The sequence below is a fragment of the Sceloporus occidentalis genome, unplaced genomic scaffold (assembly GCF_023333645.1).
Source record: "Sceloporus occidentalis isolate IW3139 unplaced genomic scaffold, rSceOcc1.0.p SCAF_4, whole genome shotgun sequence".
Lineage (NCBI taxonomy): Eukaryota > Metazoa > Chordata > Lepidosauria > Squamata > Phrynosomatidae > Sceloporus > Sceloporus occidentalis.
This window is the reverse complement of record NW_028316984.1, coordinates 5,422,156-5,444,382: the sequence shown is the minus strand read 5'-3', so window position 1 is coordinate 5,444,382 and position 22,227 is coordinate 5,422,156. Positions and strand designations below refer to the sequence as shown.

The 22,227-nt window shown below is 41.0% G+C and overlaps 1 protein-coding gene across 1 annotated transcript in view; it reads left to right on the top strand.

The window, feature by feature from the left end:
* LOC149313456 (cysteine-rich venom protein kaouthin-2-like) overlaps positions 1-22,227 on the top strand; it is a 43,638-nt gene that overhangs the window by 6,324 nt on the left and 15,087 nt on the right. The window contains exons 3-6 of the mRNA XM_089522501.1: positions 11,687-11,748; positions 13,010-13,114; positions 19,650-19,740; positions 20,242-20,387. Of these exons, the coding sequence (XP_089378627.1) occupies positions 11,687-11,748; positions 13,010-13,114; positions 19,650-19,740; positions 20,242-20,387 (404 nt within the window). The remainder of the gene's footprint in view (positions 1-11,686; positions 11,749-13,009; positions 13,115-19,649; positions 19,741-20,241; positions 20,388-22,227) is intronic.

The following is a 22,227-nucleotide window of genomic DNA, read 5'->3' as shown; positions in this document are numbered from 1 at the left end:
TACAAATAAGGATCACAAACTCTCATATTGTCTTTTAAGGCACGGGACGATGTAGGCGATTAAAGGGAGTTTGTCGACATACACTTTGCCATCCCGTGGAAGTCTATGTTGGTCGATGCAACAATGGAATGGGAAATTGCTGTGTTGATGATGCTGAAGACATTCGGAAACACAGACAGTAGAAATCCTTAATGGCACTTAAGAAGTCCAAAAGAATGCTTCTGAACTTCAGTGATCAGGAAAGAGAACAAATACTGCATTGAATGTTGTCATAATAAACACTATACATTGTTATGAACCTGTACTGCTATATATTTGTCCAGTACTTTTTTCAAATCAATAGTTTTGATTTTTTAATCAAAAGTAGCCTGTCAAAACCCAGAAATCTTATGTAATACTGTCTGGAGGAAAGTTACTAAGAAATGAGGTGTGTAGTAATTTTTATGAGCTGAACAAAGAATGATAGAATAATAGAATCTTGGAGTTCAAGGGGACTACAAGGGCCATCTAGTCCAACCCCTGTCATGCAGGGATACATAACTAAAGTACTCCTCTGAGAGATTATCAACCAACCTCTGTTGAAAGACCTTCAAAGATAGAGAGTCCACCACCCGCTGAAGCAATTCCACTATTCCACTGTTGAGCATCTCTTACAGTTTAAAAGTTCTTCTTAATGTTTAGGTGGAATCTATTTTCTTATTATTTGAATCCTTTGGTTTGTGGTATAGTCTCTGGAGCAGGAGAAAAAAAGTTTGCAGCTTCGACATGACACCCCCTAAGGTATTTAAACATGGCTATCATATAACCTGCCAATCTTCTCTCCTCCAAGCTAAACATATCCAGATCTGTAAATCATTGTTCACAGGACTAGATTATTGACCTTTTGTAATCCTTGTCACTCTTCTTTGGACATGTTCCACTTTGTCAATATGACCATCAAAAGTAAGGTATACATTTTGCGTAACATGTGACTGATGAAAACAGTGACAGTTGTAAAACTATCCATAGACTACTTCCATATCCGTAGACTACCTCCTTTTAAATTGTGAATTGTTTAATTGTTATTTTAGAGGGGGGTGGGATTTGGGGATATGGGATTTTACTGTTTTAACTTGTAAGCCGCTCTGGTTGTCTCAGACAGAGAGGCAGAATATAAAGAAAAAAATATTTATTATTTTTAAGTGTATACAAGTGCATATAAGAAATGGATGGTGTACCCAAGGGCTTGTCTGGGTCTGTTTCCTCTAGGCTGTTATAGAGGAACATAGAAGAGAAAAAATGCATTAGCATTTTGTGCGTATGCACTGGAGTAAAAATGCCTTATTGCCTTAGTTAGGGAATTGAACAGGAGAGAGAAAGTTTGATATTTATTTGCTTGAAATTTTAAAATTAATATTTGAGCTTTGTTTAACCCCACAAAGGATACATTTTTCTTTTCCGTTCGTGAATTTCGTTTCATGAACACACTTAAGTATGACAAAATAAATAAATAATAAATAAAACTTTTATTTATATCCTGCTTTTTTGCTACAGGAGCAATCAAAGCGGCTTACATGATTAAAAGACAGTCAATATACACTACTTACAGTCTGTACAATACTATATCTAACCCCCCCCCTTAAAAAACACCTGAAACACATTACAATTTTAAATCAATTGTTAAAATACTGATAATAACAATCTACTGGGAAGTAGCAGAATGACATTTAAGGTGGGGAGAAATCATTAGCCGATTGTTCTGTTCAATGAAGGCCTGCTGGAAGAGATCCATCTTAACAACTTTTTTTAAAGCTGTCTAGACTGGAAATTTGATGGATCTCCTCTGGCAAAGCGTTCCACAATCTGGGAGCGGCAGCAGAGAATGTCCTCTGGGAGGTTGCAGCTAGTCTGGTTTTTATAGGTTACAATAAATTCCTCCCAGAGGACCTGAGGGTGTGGGGTGGATTATACAGAAGTAGGCAATCCCTTAGATAGGTTGGACCCAGATCATGTAGAGCTTTAAAGGTAATAACCAACACCTTGAACTGTGCCTGGAAACTAATAGGCAGCCAGCGAAGTGACTTTAAAATAGGTGTTTTCTGGTCACTCCTGGATTTTCCAGTGACCAACCTGGCTGCCATGTTTTGTACTAACTGGAGTTTCCAGACTCCAAGGTAGCCTGATGTAGAGTGCATTGTAAAATGCTGCAAACAGAACGGATCTAAATGAGCTGTAAGTTTCAGGATGTTGTTGCTGTTCAACTGCATTTGGAAAAACTAGGCACATAAAGCATGTAGAATCATAGAATCATAGAGTTGGAAGAGACCGCACGGGTCATCCAGTCCAACTCCCTGACATGCAGGAAATCCAAATCAAAGCATCCCCAACAGATGGCCATCCAGCCTCTGTTTAAAGACCTCCAAGGAAGGAGACTCCACTACACTCCAAGGGTGTGTGTTCCACTGTCGAACAGCCCTTACTGTAAGAAACTGTAATGAAAAAACCCAGTTCTTATTTCAGAAACAGAAGATTTTATGAACATATTTAACAGCAGTGGCATCATTGAGGGGGTGCGGGGACTACACAAGGTGACATCCCAGAAGAAATAAGGCCGCCCCCCTGTGCTGTTCTGTGCCATGCCATGCCGTCCTGTCCCATCTGTGTCTGGCACTGTGAGAGGCTGCCTGAAGTCCCTCCCTTCTCCTCCCCCTATGCCATCTTGTCCTTTTCCTCATGAGGACAAGGACAGGGCAGCACCAAGGGAGATTGTGCATGCCACTTCCAGAAGCCCTGCCCCCACACTAGGTGACACCAGATACAAGGCCACCACTGTTTAACAATTTGATTTAAAAGTTCCAGTGCAGCTTTCACTTCTCTTACGTTGTGCATTTTCATGACACATCCACCACTACTTTTTAGATGGCCCACATATGTGATGTCCACTATTATTTGCATAAGACTTGCTTTCCCTCTTAAAAAGTCAACCACATTTTCAGTAAGTTGAGCAGTTTCTGGTTCAAGATCAATTCACATTTCACCCCTTCTCATGTCTCTGTGTCCTGAATTCTCTTCTCTTTTACTATTCCTGATCATGGGATCACCAGTATTTCTCAAAGTTTACTGAAATCAGCTTTCCTAAAGTCTAGAATGTGTGTCTCATCCCTTTGTTGCCTCTTCCACCTTTTGGTGGCGCAGTGGTTAAATACTGCAGCCACTCACTCACAAACCATAAGGTTGCGAGTTCAGAACTAGCCAAGGGCTCAGGCTTGATTCAGGCTTGCATCCTTCTGAGGTCACTAAAATGAGTACCCAGCTTGTTGGGGGCAACTAGCTTACAGTTGTAAACCTCTTAGAGACTGCTCAGGTGGTATGAAGCAGTATATACAGTAAATGAAGCTGCTATTGCTATTGCTATTGGACAATGAAATTGTCTTCCAGGAAAGTGAGGAATTTGATAGACCTTAAAGTTTTTATTGACTTTGGTTTCCCTACTTATACTTGTCGTATTCCTCCAACTGTCCATTTGGTGTGTATGTGAAGTGACCTCCTCCCCAGAAACTTTGTGTGTGTGGTCCTAATCCAGGACTATCTGTTCTGTTCTGTCCAGGAAAACCTCTTGCTTCCTAATATGTTGAACTGCAAATATCTGGGCCTCCAGCTCCTGGACTTTCTCTTTCAACAGGGCTACCAACTTGCACTTGGTGAGAATACAAACATCCCACAAATGTTTGGTGACTGCATTTGTTCCCTCATTGTCCATACTGAGAAGTCTTAAATAGGCACTGAAACAGGACTCTGGCCTTCCTCTTCCCATTAAACTCCCATGTAAAACACCCCTATGGGATTTGCCTGTTCACAGTGGTCTGTCACCAAGCTCAAGAAATTGGAGCTATAGCCATATAGAGAGCTACTGGCACCAGCTCCTTCCCCAGGTAAGTATCTGACTCACTTCATCTGAGGAAAGCCCCCCCAAAAAATCAGTGGATTTGAGCATTTGCAGATGGCGGTGTGATGTGTGCGCAGTTGCTACTGTGGCTGCTTGCACACACTGCCATTGGGGACAATTGAGCTTGCCATCTGCAAATGCTCAAATCCACTGATGGCAAGTCTGTAAATGGTGAGGTCCCACTGTTACAGTTGAGGAGAACTGACAGTTCCAGTGACAAAGGAGCAGCTGTAGTGGGGTGACACTGATGGAGGCAGTAGCAGTGGCACTTTCGTTAACTCTGCACTGGTAAACCACTTCTGAATATATTTTACCATGAAGATTCTATGATGAACCTATGAATGAAAAATCCCAGGTCTACAAACACAGGGCCATGGCTTCTTTGACTGAATCAATCTATCTACAATAATAACTGTCAAATACCTCTTCATTTTAATGTTCTTAAAATATCCTTCACACCAAATCATTTGCTGGTTTTCTTAACACTTCTTATGTGAAGCTAATGTGAATGATGACATGCTATCTATTAGCAAATATATCACATCATTTCTCTACCACGTCAAGTTAATGGTGTAAGACTTTTACAAATTTATTACATTCTGTTTCCCCTAGAAATCGCTGCTTGGTGAATACAATGCATGCTTTATTGAACTGTGAGCTTTATAGGCTAAGATGTTTGTTTGTTTTAGAAATGCTTGTTCTGGATGGAAAAGATACATCCCTCCTCTTTCTTTATCTTCCTCCATCTCCATTTGCAAATCAGAAAGTGTTCCTAATAATTTTCTTTTACAGAGCATAAAGAGTTCCAGTATATATACCTCTTTATGCAATTGAGGTCCATCAGACTGTAGTCCTTCAGAAGAAACAGAAAATACTTACTTAGAAAGGTAACGTAGATAAGTATCCATTATTTACTGCATTTTGGTTACAAGTAGATAACTTTAAGCAGTTTTCAAAATATATTGCATCCTCTCTAATATAATATACATAAAACCTCTTATGAATTATGTTAGAAATTAATCCACTTGTATGTTGCCTTGTTCATACTACTAGCGTTCAGAAATTAGGCAGATGGTTGCCAGAGAAATTACATTTTCAGTGGTCCTCTGAACATTTTAATCTGGCTTCTTTTTAGGTACTTTTTGGTTCCTCATGAAGTTCCCCCTACTGTCTCAGGCTTCTAATGGCATTTGATTACTTTCAGTGAAGTGTCTCCCTCTTTACTAGCCTAATTTCTCGTTAATAGTCCCAGCTTACCATTGTTATTTTTACCATTTTACCATTGTTGTTTTTATGTATTGTTGTATTTACTCTTTACTTCTTTATTTAATTACTGCTTTACCGTTTTTATTATAGTTTTTTGTGGGTTTTTGGGCTATGTGGCCATGTTCTAGAAGAGTTTCTTCCTGGTGTTTCACCAGTATCTGTGGTTGGCATATTCAGAGAATGCTTGCCTGGAAAAGAGTTGGGTATATATATACTCTTTTCCAGGCAAGCATTCTCTGAAGATGCCAGCCACAGATGCTGGCAAAACATTAGGAAGAAACTCTTCTAGAACATGGCCACATAGCTCAAAAAACCCACATAAACTATGGATGCCGGCCATGAAAGCCTTCAACTTCACATGTTTTTATTATAGTGTATGATTTTCATCATCCATAAGATAGATGATAACTCTCTAAAATAGGTGACACCTGGCTTGAAGACAGTACAGGTAAAAGGAAGCTATGAGTCTTAGTGCACCACATGAACATAAGTCACTTATGTGATGCGGCAGCTAGGAAACCCTTTGCAATTCTAGGCTGAATCAACAGAATTATAGAATCATAGAGCTGGAAGAGACCACAAGGGCCATCAAGTCCAATCCCCTGCCATACAGTAACTCACAATCAAACTATCCCAACAAATGGCCATCCAACCTCTGTTTAAAGACCTTCAAAGAAGGAGACTACACCACACCCCGAACAGCTCTTACTGTCAGGAGGTTCCTCGTAATGTTTAGGTCGAATCTCTTTTCCTGTAGCTTGCATCAATTGTTTCTGGGTTCTAGTCTCTGGAGCAGCAGAAAACAATCTTGTTCCATCCTCCACATGACATCCCTTCACATTTTAGCTATTTGAGATTTGATCCTAACCAATTTTAGATCTGATCCTATTTTAGATCTGATCCTAACCAACAAGTTAATGGGGTGCAAGTGGTGGGATCCTTAGGTGGGAGTGACCATGTTCTCTTGGAATTTGTTATACAGTGGAAAGAAGAAGACAGGCATAGTCAGACACACATTCTAGACGTTAGGAGAGCTGATTTTAGTAAACTAGAGCAATACTGGGGGTGATCCCATGGTCAGGAATACTAAAAGAGAAGGGAGTTCAAAACGGATGGGAGATTCTCAAAAGGGAGATACTGAGAGCACAATTTCAACCTGTTCCAATGAGGAAGAAAAATGGGTGGTGTCTCAAGAAACCAGGATGAATGAATACTAAACTTTCAACTGAGCTAAGTTTTAAATGGAATAAGAAAGGAGAAAATATATAAGAAATGGAAAAATGGGGAAATCACCAAAGAGGAATTTTTTTCATTTTTTTATTCTAAACTGATACAAAAATACAAAAATCTAAACATCAGAATATAACAATGATATAACAATGACCATGGGATCACCCCCAGTATTTTGACTATCAAAACAAAATGAAACAGTTTTTTCTTCAGAATTTACCCCCAGAGATCAGCTATTTCCCCCCAAATTTTTCTTATGTTGTTGAATTGAGTCTCATTTCTCCATCATTGATAGTGTATCCATCTTTGCAAATTCTTGAACATTAATAACTTTAACCTTCCTTACATTTCCAGTGACGTGCATATACCGTTCATGCCGCAGTTATCAAATAAATTAAGATGTTAATTTTTTCTGCACTCAATTTTAAGCTTAAACCTTTCGTTATATTGAGTAACCATAATTCTGGAGTAAATGGTAATTTATAATCCAGGCTCTTTTCTATCACTCTAACAATTTTTCTCCAATTTTTTTTGCACTTTTGCATTTCCACCATATGTGGTACATTGTTCCTATCTTTTTCTTATATTTCCAACATTTGTTCTCACCAAAGAGGAATTTAAACAAATAGTGAGCATGTGTAGGGGTAAAGTCAGAAAAGCTAAAGTGCAAAATAAACTTAGGCTTCCCAGAGAGGTTAAGAACAATAAAAAGGTTTTTTTGGGGTATGTTTGCAGCATTAGGAAGAAGAAGGAAATGGTAGGGCCACTGTTTGGAGAAGATGGCAAAATGCTAAGAGAAGATAGAGAAAAGGCAGAATTACTCAACACCTTCTTTGCTTCAGTCTTTTCAGAAAAGGCAAAGGGTACTCAACCTGAAGATAATGGGGCAGAGGACTGAATAGGGGAATTTCAGCATAGAATAAGTAAAGAGAAAGTACAGGAACACCTAGTTAATCTAAATGGATATAGGTCTCCAGGGCCAGATGATCTACATCCAAGGGAATTAAAAGAACTGGCAAATGTAATATCGGAGCCACTGGGAATAATCTTTGAGAATTCCTGGAGAACAGGAGAAGTCCCACCAAACTGGAGGAGGGCAAATGTTGTCTCCATCTTCAAAAAGGGGAAAAAAGAGGATCCCAATAATTATCGACATAGGCAAATCCAAAATCAAAAAACTCATGCCAGACAAACCTGATCTCCTTTTCTGATAAAATTACCAGCTTTATAGATGAAGGGAATGCCGTAGCTATAGTATATCTTGATTTCAGTAAGGCCAGACATTTCCCCCATATTTTTGCAAAAAGGTTGTAAAATGTGGGCAAGACAAGGTAACTGTTACATGGATTTGTAACTGTTTGACTGGCTGAACCCAAAGGGTGTTCAGCAATGGCTCATTTTCATCTTGGAAAGAAGTTACCAGTGGGATGCCACAGGGCTCTATCGTGGGTCTAGTGATATCCAACATCTTTATCAATGACTTTGATGACAGAATTGGGGGCATAGTTGTCAGATTTGCAGATGACACCAAATTAAGAGGAGTAGAAGAGATCCGTGTTAATGGCTTTTAAAAAGCTCTGTAGATTGGTAATTTGACGGATCTCGTCCGGCAGGCCATTCCATAAATTGGGAGAGGCTGCAGAAAATGTCCTCTGGGAGGTCGCCGTCAGCCTGGTCTTTAACGGCTGTAATAAATTCCTCCCTGAGGACCTGAGTGTACGGGGCAGATTGTATGGAAGCAGGGGATCCCTTAGAAAGGTTGGGCCCGAGCCATGTAGGGCTTTAAAGGTGATAACTAACATCTTATACTGTGCCTGGAAACTGATAGGCAGCCAGTGGAGTGACTTCAATATTGGTGTTATATGGTCACTCCTTGCTGTTCCTGTGACCAACCTGGCTGCCATATTCTGTACCAACTGGAGTTTCCGGACTAGGCACAAGGCTAGCCCCATGTAGAGCGCATTGCAAAATTCAAGTCTTGAGGTTACCAGCACATGTCCTACAGTTTCGAAGTCACCCTGTTCCAGGAAAGGGCGCAGCTGGTGTATCAGCCAAAGCTGATAACAGGCACCCTTGACCGTCGCATTCACCTGATTCCTCATCTGAAGCGACTGGTCAAGAACCCCCAGACTGCAAACACAGTCCTTTTAGGAGAGCGTGAGCCCCTCTAGGACAGGCGGTTGCAGCCCAATACCTGGTTTTGGGGGCCCTACCATAAGTACCTCTGTTTTGTCTGGATTCAACTTGAGCTTGTTTTCCCTCATCCAATCCATTACTGCCTGAAGACACTGGTTGAGGGGAGAGATGCCGTCTGTTGTTGTCGCTGATGACCAGGACATGGAGAAATATATTTGGGTGTCATCAGCATACTGATAACACCCAGCGCCATTTCCACGGATGATTTCTCCCAGCAGCTTCATATAGATATTAAATAGCATCGGGGACAGGATGGCGCCTTGAGGGATACCACAATTAAGCTATGTTTTTGAAGAGCGACTGTTCCCGAGCATCACCCTCTGGAACCTGCCCAAGAGGAAAGAGTGGAACCACTGCAACGCAGTGCCTCCAATTCCTAACTCTCTCTGGCGTTCCAGAACGATATCATGGTCTACTGTATCGAATGCCAATGAGAGGTCTAGCAGCACCAACAGAGTCACGCTTTCTCTGTCGATGGCTAGACAAAGGTCATCAGTTAAAGTGACCATGGCAGTCTCCACCCCATACCCGGTCCTGAAGCCTGTTTGAAATGGATCAAGAAAATCGGCTTCATCCAAGACCACTTGGAGCTGAAGAGCAACTGCTCTCTCGATCACCTTGATCAAAAATGGCAGATGAGAAACAAGCCTGTAATTTTTCGTGTCCAGGGGGTCCAGGGAGCATTTTTTCAAGAGCGGTCTAATGATTGCTTCTTTCAAAGAAGATGGTATATGACCCTCCCCAAGGGAAGCATTGATGATACGTCTAAGAAGTGCCATCAATGCCTCACCCCCCTGGACGGCTAGCCATGATGGGCAGGGATCAAGAGGGCATGTTGTTTTTTTTTTACCTTTCCAAGGATCTTGTCTATGTCATCAGTACTCACTAGCTCAAACTGATCCAGTTTAATCTCATAAACGGGTTTACTGGACACCTCATTAGTTGATTTTGCCTCAATGTTGGCGTCCAAATGGGCTCTTATCTGAGAGATTTTGTCTGCAAAGTAGTTGTTGAAAGCATCGCAGCAGGCCGTTGTTGGGTTAAGTAGAGGGTTCCGGGTAGATGGCATCACCGTCAGTTCCCTCACCACCCTAAACAGTTCTGCCGGACAAGACTTTGCAGACACAATACAAGCAGACAAGGGGGACCCGGGAGACTGGATGCAAGCTACAGACACAATATTCCAGGTGGCGCCAGACCAGAGCAGAATAGAGTGGTACTATTACTTCCCTTGATCTATCAATACTTCTGTTGATGCAGCCTAAAATCGCATTGGCCTTGTTAGCTGCCGCATTGCACTGTTGACTCATGTTCAATTTGTGGTCTACTTGGACTCCCAGATCCCTTTCACACGTAGTCTCGTTCAGCCAGGTGTCTCCCATCCTATATCTGTTCATTTCCTTTTTCCACCCTACATTTCTCCGTGTTCAAATTCATTTTGTTAGCTTTGGCCCAGCCTCCTAATTTATTAAGATCATTCTGAATTTTGATCCTGTCCTCAGGGTATTAGTTACTCTTCCTAATTTGGTGTCATCTGCAAATTTGATAAGTATACCCCCAATTCTGTCATCCAAGATGTTGAATAGCACTGGGCCCAGGACAGAGCCCTGTGGGACCCCACTGGTCACCTCTCTCCAGGACGAAAAGGAGCCATTGTACAGCACCCTTTAGGTTTAGCCTGTGAACCAATTACAAATCCACATAACAACCCTTCAAAGGGTTGAATAAAGACATCCAGATTATGAATCTTGTGATTAGAACATATTGTGCAAGTACATTGTAAATTGCAGCTTCTGGAACCCATTTCAAGATTATTTGGCAGCAAGCCTAGATCTCTAACTCAATGTCCATTCAACAGGAAGCACTAGCCAGTTAGAGGTTGTACATTAGTGTAACACTGTGATACCATGTCCTTGCAAACATATGTATTTCACATTCATATATGAAATATCTTGTGTATAATGTAGTGCTTTTAAATCCCTTTTATTTCAGGTGGAGATATTTAAAAGTATGTTTAACCAGTTTTAGATTCTTGTACACATTTCCTTGGAAGTAAGCCCCAGTACTGTGAAATGATTAAGTTTTCTTCACAAAAAAATATTCACAGTTGTAAAACTCTGTCTGGAGAAAAGAGAACTGTGGAGTTATGTGGTTGTTGTTGTGTGCCTTCAAGTCATTTATGACTTATGGCAACTCTACGGTGAATCCATTATGGAATTTTATTGGTCTGAGAAAGTGTGATTTGCTCAAGGTCACCCAATGGGTTTCAGTGGCCAATCAGGGAATCGAATCCTGAACACCAGGGTCATAGTCTTATGCTTAGACCATTAAACCATGCTGGCTCAGTTATATGGTAGTCACACAATAATAATAATAATAATAATAATAATAATAATAATAATAATAATAATAATAATTCCTAGTGCTGTTTGACAGTTTACTCTGGAGGTCCTGGCGTTCCAATAGAGGGTTTTAAGTTGGGATTAAATGACTATCTGGGAGGCATACTTTAGCTGCCCATGGTTTGCACCAGCCAATGGCTGGAGAAGAAAAAGAGTGCCTTCAAACCATATAACCTCTGCTTAAACACCACATTAAAACAGACTTCCTTTGTTATGCCAGTTTAAGCTGGCACATAACCTGAATAAAGTGAACCACAGAGAAGATGAAGCTCACTTCAATGTGAAATCAATAAAGCCACTTCACAGTGGTAAAAACATTGTATGAATTCACTCTGAGGATGCATCTGCACTGCAGAGTTAATGCAGTTTGACACCACTTTAACTGACTTGGCTCAATGCTATGGATTTCTGGGATTTGTAGTTTTGTGAGATATTTAGCCTTCTCTGTCAGAAAGTTCTGGTTTTCCACCAAACTCCGTATCCCAGCATTCCCTAGCATTAAGGCATGGCAGTTAAAATGGTGTCAAACTGCCTTACTTAGTACATATTTAGCCTAAGTGTGCTTATAATGGACTTACAATAAAATTATAATGAGTCAAACTGAATATCCACAAATAACTGAAACAAAGATTCTGACTGTATTTGTTGATGGTTTTTGTTTCTCCAGAAATGCTTATACTAATTATACTTCTGCCCTTGGCTGCTGTGGTGCAGCAATCTCTAGAACAGGTATGGAACATCAGCCAAACATGATTTAGTCAAGACCTATATTTACTTGGAGTAAATGCCTTTGTAAATATCCTTCTAGTATATTAATTTCAAAAGAGCGTTTATCTTAACCAATTTCCATGTACAGTTAGAAAATTTCTGGTGCCATGTCTTCCTGCAATGCACTTGCTGATCTCATATCTACATTGTAGGTCTCCTTTTGCCACATTGCAGCCATTATTGGCTCTACAAACTAAACTGTGATATTGGCAGATAGCTCAAAACTGCTATCACAAAAAGGCTATGTGAATGAGACAGGAAGCAGCCAATTGGTGCAGCCATTTTGTTTCCTTTAGTTCTGTTTTATTGATTGCTATTACACTGGTACATTTTCTCTTTCAGACCAATTGGTGTTAATTTAGAACACAAGTGGGCAATTGTAAAGGGTATGAGAGCCCTTTCTTTCTTTCTTTCTTTCTTTCTTATTGTCCCAAGGGGATTGGACCCACTTGCCATGGGGCCAAAGTGAAATCAGAAGTAATTTAATTTAATTTAATTTTTTCATTTATGGTTAATTTTTACACCTGTGGGGTCCTGCAAGTGTCTAGGAGTGTTTTTTTTTTTGGAATTTAGAGGCATTGTGTAAGAGTTCAAAGCCATTGCAGTTTCATTAGAAAGAGTTAAGAAGCAACAAATAATTGGCCCACATGCAGTCCACAGTTTTCCAATCCCTATTTTAGAAGAACATGTGGCGTTTAACCTCCCTTAGTTTCCTGCTACTCTTTGGAGAAGGGAGAGTGAATGAAACCCCTTTCAGTGGCTTCCTTTTTCTATTTCTGTTTTATTTCATTATGATTCCCTTTGATGGACTGCTGGAAAAGACAGGTGACGTGGAAATAAGGAAATTACAAAAGTGAATTCTGAAGCCACTGGTAGAAATAAAAGCCATATTCAGTTTTGAAAAACAATAGTGGGGAATCACTTGTGACAGTCATAGATGCTATGGAATTGTGGCCTAAAGAAGGTAGGAGACAGTTCTATTTGTATCAGAAATGGTCTCTGATATTGAGTAAACTGGATGAGCATGTGGAGGGACTGGTCTTGTGAATTTGATTTCCAAATGACTGCAGACAATAGCAAAGATTAAGAAGTTGGCATCCTGTAATAACCTGGTAGAAAATTTGTGTGGTTTCTCAGATCCATAATAAAGTAGGATACAATAGAGTGGAATTTTCCAAATCAAAGAAATATCTCTCATAATTTTATAATAAAAAACCTTTAGGGTACATTGAGTAAGATTACTGCAGAGAAGCAGAAGGAAATTCTTGACAAACACAATGCCATCAGGAGAGCGGTTCAGCCAACTGCCAGCAATATGATGAAAATGGTAAGATAACAATTTAAGGTTATTGCTGTATATTGTTGAAATGCTTCATTGTGGCACTGCATGCAAACATACTCCTTCCAAGATAGACTTATTGTATAATTTTGAGCCCAAATTTAAGTCTCCCAAACCAGTATTTCTGAAATGTTTCTTTTAAGATCTCCAAGTCAAGATTTGTTTGGGATAAGCAGTATGGAAAATGAAATGCACATCATCTAAGTCTAATGCTCAGACTGATTTGGAGGTTGCCTGATTTGACTGTCATCTTGAATATGAAGCAACATTTGTAGGCACAATTTCAAACCGTTCCAGTGAGAAAGAAAAATGGGAGGTGTCTCAAGAAGCCAGGATGGATAAGGAACTTTCAACTGAGTTAAGTTTGAACCAGAACATGTATAAGAAATGGAAAAAGGGGGAAATCACAAAAAAGGAATTCAAAGAAATACCAAGCATGTGTAGGGGTAAAGTCAGAAAAGTTAAAGCAAACAAGTTAGGGGGATTTGTTTACACAGTCTTATTTTTAATCTTTCCCAGACTTTTAGTATCGCTTTCCTAATTATATGGTTTTTACAACCCCTGTGTACTTTTTCTTTATTATAAAACAAATATCCATGTAACCCAAATCTTAAGTTATCTCCCTCTAAGTTTAACAATTTTTCGTCCTCTAGAGTTATCCAGTTTATTAACCAAACTAATGTTGCTGCGAAATAATAAATTTTTAAATTGGGAAGTCCCATTCTTTCGCGACTTTTAGCGTCACAAACAATCTTCATAGTAATTCTAACTCTTTTCTTATTCCATATAAATTTAAGAATGTCTTTTTGCCATAGATCTAGTGGCTTAAAAACATACAGTATTGGCAGTGTCTGGAAAAGTATACAGAAGATCTTCGAAGGATGAAGCAGGCCGTGCAACGACTAGAGCGCTGTTGGTGGAAACATCAGCGCTTATCCGACAAGACACTCCTTGAGAACCTATTGAAGTCTTATGGAGTGGCGATAGGGGCAGCAAAGAATTCCTCCTATGCTGCATGAATCGCATCTGCAGAGTCCCGCCCAGCAGAGCTGTTCAGCTGATGCAACTGCCTCCCACCCTGAACCCCTTGCTTCAACCAACTATAGCCTGCTGTGACGCTTTCAGTGACTCTTTTGCAGATAAAATCTCTCGGATAAGGGCTGATCTTGACGCCAGCTTTCTTATAGAATCAGTAAGAGGGGTGTCCAGAGACTCTGTGGGCCATGTTAGACTGGATCACCTTGAGTTTGTGAGTACCAGTGAAGTGGACAAGCTCCTTGGAAGTGTAAGGAAGACGACTTGCGCTCTCGATCCTTGCCCATCGTGGCTGACTGCCCAGAGAGGGGATGCTATGATTACATTATTACAAACAATAATCAATGCATCCTTTAGGGAGGGCAAATTTCCATCACAGCTAAAATTGGCAGTGGTTAAACAGCTTTTTAAAAAGCCCTCCCAACATCCCCTAGAGAAACATTTACAGACCAGTCTCCCTATTACCTTTTTTGGGCAAGGTGATCGAGAGAGCAGTTGCCTTCCAACTCCAGGCTGTCTTGGATGAAACCAATTATCTGGACCCATTTCAAACTGGCTTTAGGGCAGGATATGGAGTGGAGACGGCCATGGTCACCTTAATCGATGACCTCCGTCTGGGCACAGACAGGGGAAGTGTGACCCTGTTCGTGCTCTTGCACATCTCAGCGGCTTTCGATACCATCAACCATGGTATCCTTCTGGAGCACCTGAGGGAGTTGGGTATTGGGGACACTGCGCTTCAGTTGCTCTGATCCTACCTCTCGGGCAGGTTCCAGGTGAGGCTGGGGGACAGTTGCTCTTCTAGAAAAGAGCTGACATCTGGCATCCCTCAAGGCGCCATTCTGTCCCCCATGCTATTTAACATTTACATGAAACCGCTGGGAGAGATCATCTGGAGACATGGGGTGCGGGGTTATCAGTACGCTGATGACACCCAAATATGCTTCTCTATGTCCCCGACTGCTACAGTGACTAAGGATTACTTCTCCCCTCTGAATCCCTGCCTTGAATCAGTAATGGGCTGGATGAGGAAAAACAAACTCAGGCTGAATCCAGAGAAAACGGAGGTACTTGCCATAGGTTCCTTAGGTCTGGGGAGGGAAATTTGTCCACCACTCCTTGATGGGGTCACACTTCCCCTGAAGGATGAAGTTTGCAGTTTGGGAGTACTTCTGGATCCGTCTCTACTTCGGTTGATACGCCAACTGCGACCTCAACCGAAAGGACCTGAAAGCTCTGATAATCTCTCGTCTTGACTTCTGCAATGCGCTCTACATGGGGCTACCCTTGTATCAAGTTCAGAAGCTTCAACTAGTGCAAAATGCGGCAGCCGGGTTGGTCACTAGCTCTTCGAGACTTGACCATATAACACCCATTTTGAAAGATCTACACTGGCTCCCAATTAGCTTCCAGGCACAATACAAGGTGTTGGTCATTACCATTAAAGCCCTACATGGCTTGGGTCCGAGTTACTTACGGGAACGCATACAATCCGCCCCGCACTCTTAGAAAAAGTGGGAAGAATTTGTTGGAGATACCATCATCCAAACATGTTTTTACTTCCCTAAAGGCATTTAGCATAGCTGCCCTCAGACTTTGGAATGGACTCCCAGAGGAGACCTGCCTTGTTACATCTTTAGATATCTTTAAGAAGGCAGTAAAGACAGAGCTCTTCCACCGTGCTTATCTTCCTGACCTCCTATGAAGATCACTAGTATGGAACGAGACCAGCTGTCCCCATGATTGATTGATGTTACTGTTTTTAGATTCTTATGTTTTTATTTTTTACTGTGGTTTTAATGGTGCTGTAATTTTAACCTTGTTGTGATTCTGCTTCGATCCATTGGGAGAGGCAGGAAGACAGAAATAAAAATTATTATTATTATTATTATTATTATCTTTTCTGTTCCTTTTAATTTCAAATCTATTTTCATTCTTTCAACAAACTGTCTGTGGAAGAACCATTGTATTGTTATTCCTTGCTGTTCTAATTCCTCTCTAGATTTTACTTTTTATGCTTCTGGATCCTCTTTTTAAAATATTTGTTTATATGTTAGCTATTATCCTTTATCTCCATTATATCTCCTAAATAATGCTTCTTGCAGTGAGGACCATAACAGTAGCTTATTATAATATTTGTTCTTAATCTTCTGCCATACTTTAAATAATTCTCTTCTTACATAGTGATTATCAAAATCTTTATTCTGTTTTATTTTTCCATACCAAATAAAAGCATGTAGTCCAAATCTCAGATTGTGACCTGAAGTTTAATCCATTCTGTTAACCATATCAATCTGCAAGCTATATATCATATTCTTAGATATGGCATACCCTGACCTTTCCTTCTATTATCAATTTCTTACTACTTTTTTTGTATTATTAAATCCTTAATTCTTATTCTAACTAAATGCACTACTATATCTTGTGGTAGTTTCCATACTCTGGGTGTAACTGAATTTATTCTGAATATTCTGTCTATTTCCACCTCTAGTCTATCCTCCTCCATTTCTAGATACTGTGCCAGTGGTGGAATTACCAAATCATATATATCTTAATTTGCTTTCTCTGTCACTCCTCCTCATTTTGTGCATTTCTCTCTCTATTTCAGATCCAGAAGTGTAATTAGTTGTCCCTCTTGATATTGCATCTCTATCACCCCTTTATATTTCTTTTCTAATTCCTGTGTTCTACTTTTTAATTCTTTTACTTATTCTTTTTTAATGGAGAGACCAGAAGAATAGACATCACAGACAGGATAATTATTGGAAGAATTTTAAAAAATTAAACTGGAAATAATACAAGAACTGAAAGGTACTATAAGCGCGGATGTGAAGAAAGAAATAGACAAATTAGGAGATAAAATGGAAAGAATGTCAACTGAAGTAATACAGGTTAAAAAAAAAAGAAGAAACCTGCAAGTTTCAAAATTATGTGTATCAATTTTTGTTGAACAGAAGTCCTCAGTTTTCATGTCCAGGCAAAGAGCAGTGGGGAAATAGCATATCTCACCAAGAAATCAAAGGGGGATAGTAACATAAAGCACATCCAGACTGATTGAAAAGTCCCATAATTTGTTCCTGTTCCTTCTAATTTTATACTGAGATAAAATAAACTGACCTAGGTAGATGGTATTAAAAAGTTTTTAAAAGTGTTTTTTTTAAAAAAATTGTGTTTTATGAATGTATTTTTAAAAAATTTCAACCCTGCTTTAATATAGAAAGATTTATTTTCACACTCACTAATGAAATGTGTTAATTCTTTAAATACATACATATGTATTTCCCAATCTCTACAAGAACTCTGAAAAAATTATAAGAGGAATGCAGAATGAACATGTACATGTGTGTGTGTGTTTTATGCATATACTCTAACATTGCCTGCTTCCTGGTCTTCTCTCTTCCTCTCTTGAGACCAGCTACTGCTGTATAGGTCACTCATCCTTCCAGCCCAGCAACTGCAGGAGAGAGTTATCTGAGACAGGGTAGACAGTGTCAAAGGAAGTGGCTATGACAATAAGAAATATCAGAAGCAAACAGAAAGGCCCTTAGCAGAGGCCTCATAATCCAACATAATCAAATACCAGAGTGGTTTGAAACATTTGGCTGGGTTGTTCTCATGTTCTGTTTTACTGCCCTTTAGTATCTAGGATCTGACTGAGCTTGCTAGGTAGGGGCAGAACAGCTCTGCCAATAATAGCCAGAGGTGACCTTTTGAGAGCCATGAAGTCAAGGTCATTACCCCACATGTCCTCATCACCAACACCATTAGGAGATTATTGCATTGAATTTAAAGGGACTTATCCCCGACGGGATAAAGTTGAGTTTAATTTGAAAAGCATGCAGTTGCAGCCAGGCGAGTGCAACGTGTATGCAGCCTGGATCCCATCTACGCTTATGCTATGGCTTTTCAAAAATGGCAAACTCTCATTTTTGAAAAGCCACAGGATAAACATGGCTGGAATCCAGGCTGCATGTGAGTTGCACTCGCCCATCTGCGACTGCGTGCAATAACACTCACTTTTCAAATTAACTGCGACCTGATCCCATCAGGGATAGATCACTTTAAATTCAATGTGATAATCTCCTATAACTGTTATTCTGGCTTTCAGTGAGAATGTGCCCAGCAAAGAAACTGCAAGGAACCAAGCGTATAACAGAATTCTGCATACACTGAACTTTATCTCACAGGGGCTCCTGGAAACGGAAGGAGAACGGAACGGAAGGGGCCAGGAACGAGCGTGGAATGAATGGAGGATGAATTTTACTGCACGCAAAGTCCTTCACTCGTTCCGTTCCATTCCCCATCCATTCCCCATCTGTTCCAGAGGGGACGATTTTTGAGAACTGTTCAGAACAGTTCTCAAAAATCGCCCCCCTCTGGGGACAGATTGGGAGCAGAAGAGAGGAGAACAGAATGTGTGAGGGACTTCCTTGTTTGCATGCCCCACTCATTCTGTTCCCTGTCAGGCTCCCTTTGTCCTGTTCTTGTCCCTGCTTGGAGCCCTGTGCAATAAAGTTCACTGTCTGGCAGTAATTCTTCAGAGTTCTTGCCATACCAAGAGATGACAGGGATTGAACACAGTACCTTTTGCATTCATGTGTGTGACCCACCAGCTCAGCTGTTGCTACAACTGACCTCAACCTTATAGTTGCAAAGTAGCAATAGTCTTGAGCCACCAAATTACATCATAACTATTATTCATGGAATCAAGCTTTATAATTTATTATTTGAAGCTGTCTTATTTCAAACAAACTGAAGGGAGGATGAACCACTGTTGCTGGGTCTGAAAAAAGTGACAATAAGTTATTTTATTTTTTTTAAAAAATTAAGTAAATACATGAGATCACTTTCTTTTGTCTGCCCTCAAAGAGAAGACATTAAAGGGAGAATTTATTCCCATCATGATAAACCATACTTCATGATGGTGTAGAATATATAATATAATAAACAATGTTTAAACCATCATCAGTGGTCCAGATGTCATTTGGTGCAGGGGACAGGTCTCCTGGGGGGTGGGGGCTCAGGGGCAGCACCTCTCCCTCAGTACCTCTGCATCTTCCTATTCATATGTTGGGCAATGTGGTGGTTACAGCAACAATTTTGAATTTTTACTGTGTTCTGTATATATATTTATTTTTATTGCTGTAACCTGCCTGGATTCCTTGTGACTGGGTGGGTTATAAATAAATAATTTGTTGTTGTTGTTGTTAAGGTGGAGGGAGGCCCAGCCCTCTCCCTCAGCACCTTCACAGCATCCTATTTGTGAGTAGGGTGATGTGGTGGTGGCAGTGAGATGAAGGGGGGCTGACCCTCTCCCTCAGTGCCTCAATGAGGGGGTGCAGAGCAGGCCCAACCAGATGTCATACTTCTTCTGGAGTGTCACTCAATGTGGACTGCACCCCCCACACCCCTCTAGTGATAGCACTGACCATCATGATAAACCATATTTTATGATGATATATAATAAATGCTTGTTTGTTTTGCTAAGACATGGAGTGAGAAAGCCACTGAGAGTGCCAAAAAAAAGGCTGAAAAATGTACACCAAATGTCAGACTTAAAGAGGAGCGAACTGTGGATGGTAAGTGACATGAAGCAATACAGCAGAAATGGTTTTGTGACCAAGAAGAAATGCAGCTAGCTTTGGGGTAGGAGGATCAAAATGGCTCCAGAGCAATAAGTGGCTCAGCTCCAGTCTGCCCTTTCCATTAGTTTATTTTCCATTGAAACAAATGATCTCTTAAAGCTTTGCATGCATTTCCCATGAATCATCTACTAACCAGCCTCCTTTGATTCTATGCAGTTGTTGTCCACATCTATCAGCACAATTGAGAAAGTTTTGGTACTTCACACTGCCCACTCCCTCCAATTCTGATCAGTTACACATTTTGGCAGTATTTCATCAAATATAACAGAATTCTTTAAACAGGTTAAGCTGTTTTTTATTTAATGTTTGCTTATAGACCAAACACCCATTCTGGTGGAAATTATAGGGTGAGTTAAATAGTTAATCTTTATGAACCTTCACTCCCTTGTTTGGAATAAGCAGTCTCAGATACAACTACATCTCTTATTATTGCAGGTATTGTCTGTGGTGAGAATGCATTGCAATCATCATCTTCCTACCCTTGGTCAAAGATAATCCAAATGTGGCAGAAAAAAGCATCCAACTTCCAGTATGGTGTTGGGGCAATTGACCTTAAGAAAGATATATATAGCTATACTCAGGTATGACCACAAGCCCAAATAGAATATTTGGGGAAGAAAACAAAGGTATAGAAATAATACAAAGGGATAACTTGCTCTTTTGGTGCCATTTATGCATACCTTCTGTTCTCATATTTGTATTCAGCTTTCAAATACATGTAAAATTAGAGCTGAAGATGATTTGAGAGATAAATGAGACATAGAATCATAGGAGATTATCAGACAGGGAAAAAGGACGTCCTTGTCCCATTCTTTTCCCCTCCTTATGGCTCAATCATGAAAAGATTTTCATATGACATCACTCTTATCCTGTTATTGTCCTATCATTGAAGTGGAATTATCCTGTCATTTTGTTTTAACGGGAATTTGCATTAATACAATTCCACTTCAATGACAGGATAAGCACAATGTCTATAAAATGCTTTCATGCAATTGGGATAAGGACGGGATAAGGATGGGAGAGTGACCCCATCTATGTCCTGTCCCCATCTGATAATCTCCATAGATTCACAGAGTTGGAAGAAACCACAAGGGCCATTCAGTCTAACCCCATTCTACCATGCAGGATGACACAATCAAAGCACCCTCTGCAGATGACCATTCAGTCTCTCTTTAAAAGCCTCCAGAGAAGGAGACTCCACCACTCTCTGATGGAGTATGTTCCACTGTCGAACAGCTCTTACTGCCAAGACGTTTTTCCTAATGTTGAGGTGAAATCTCTTGTCCCATAGTTTGAATCCATTGCTACAAGAAAAGAGCCCGGGGCTCTTTGGATGTGCCTCCATCCAGGACGTCGTTGGTGGACAGAGGCACACCAGATGGGGACATGTCCAAGGAGCTCTGGCCAGCAGAGTTCTCTGCAGGAAGGATGGAGGCAAGCAGCAGAGAAGGAACCTGCCCCCATCCTCCAATGTCCTCCAGGCCTGCTGCCTCTCTCCTTCTGCCCCGGCCTCCTCCTTACCAGGGCTGAGAAGGAGAGGGAGGCTGTGCAGCGAGTTGGAGGGGGAGGAGGAGGAGAGGGCCAACGGCGAGCACTGACAACTCTCACCACCACCGCCATCGCCAGGGCTCCCAGGCAGAAGGTAAGGAGGGAGGGAGGGAGGTTGGAAGGAGGAAGGCATGGCCTGGGTGGAGAGGGGCTGCCAGGGCGGAATCAAATCAGCCCTGGGTTCCCACTGGACTGAATTGATTTATTGTCAAATAAATCGATTCAGCCCAAAAAGGAGTGGGAAAAGTATGCTCCCCCCCAGGAATCGATTCCAAATCAATTCCCAAGTGGGAACGATAGTGGTTTAAACCGGATCATGATTCAACATGATCCGATTTAAACAATAGTGGGAATGGGCCCTAAGAGTTGTTTGACAGTGGAACACAGTCCCTTTGAGTGTGGTGGAGTCTCCTTCTTTTTCTATTAGTGTATATGTGTTAGAAAAAACGTAGGCTTTCTCTTTCCTCTCATTATATAGATAGGGTTTCCTATTTATGTCCCCTTTCTCTTTAAGACTAAGGCGGGATACATACCGCCATTTAGTACGTATAGAATACGTACTAGGGTTAGGAAGGGGCGGTGCTTCCGCACCCCCCTAACCCTAGTACGTATTCTATACGTACAAGATGGCGGCGCCCCTTCCACATGGGCGCCGCCATCTTTGCGTATCGGACGCTGAGCGTCCGTACGCGTTGCGCCGCTTGTGACGTAGCGAGCGCGCCCCTGGCGCCTCGCTACGTCGCAAACGCGACGGTAAAAGAAGCTCCATTTTGGAGCTTCTTTTTCGGTCCGCGCGGGAGTCGGGCTGTCTGAAGGCTCCGGCTCCCCCGCGGACCTACTGGCGGCGGCGGCAGACCGCCGCAAAGCGGCGGT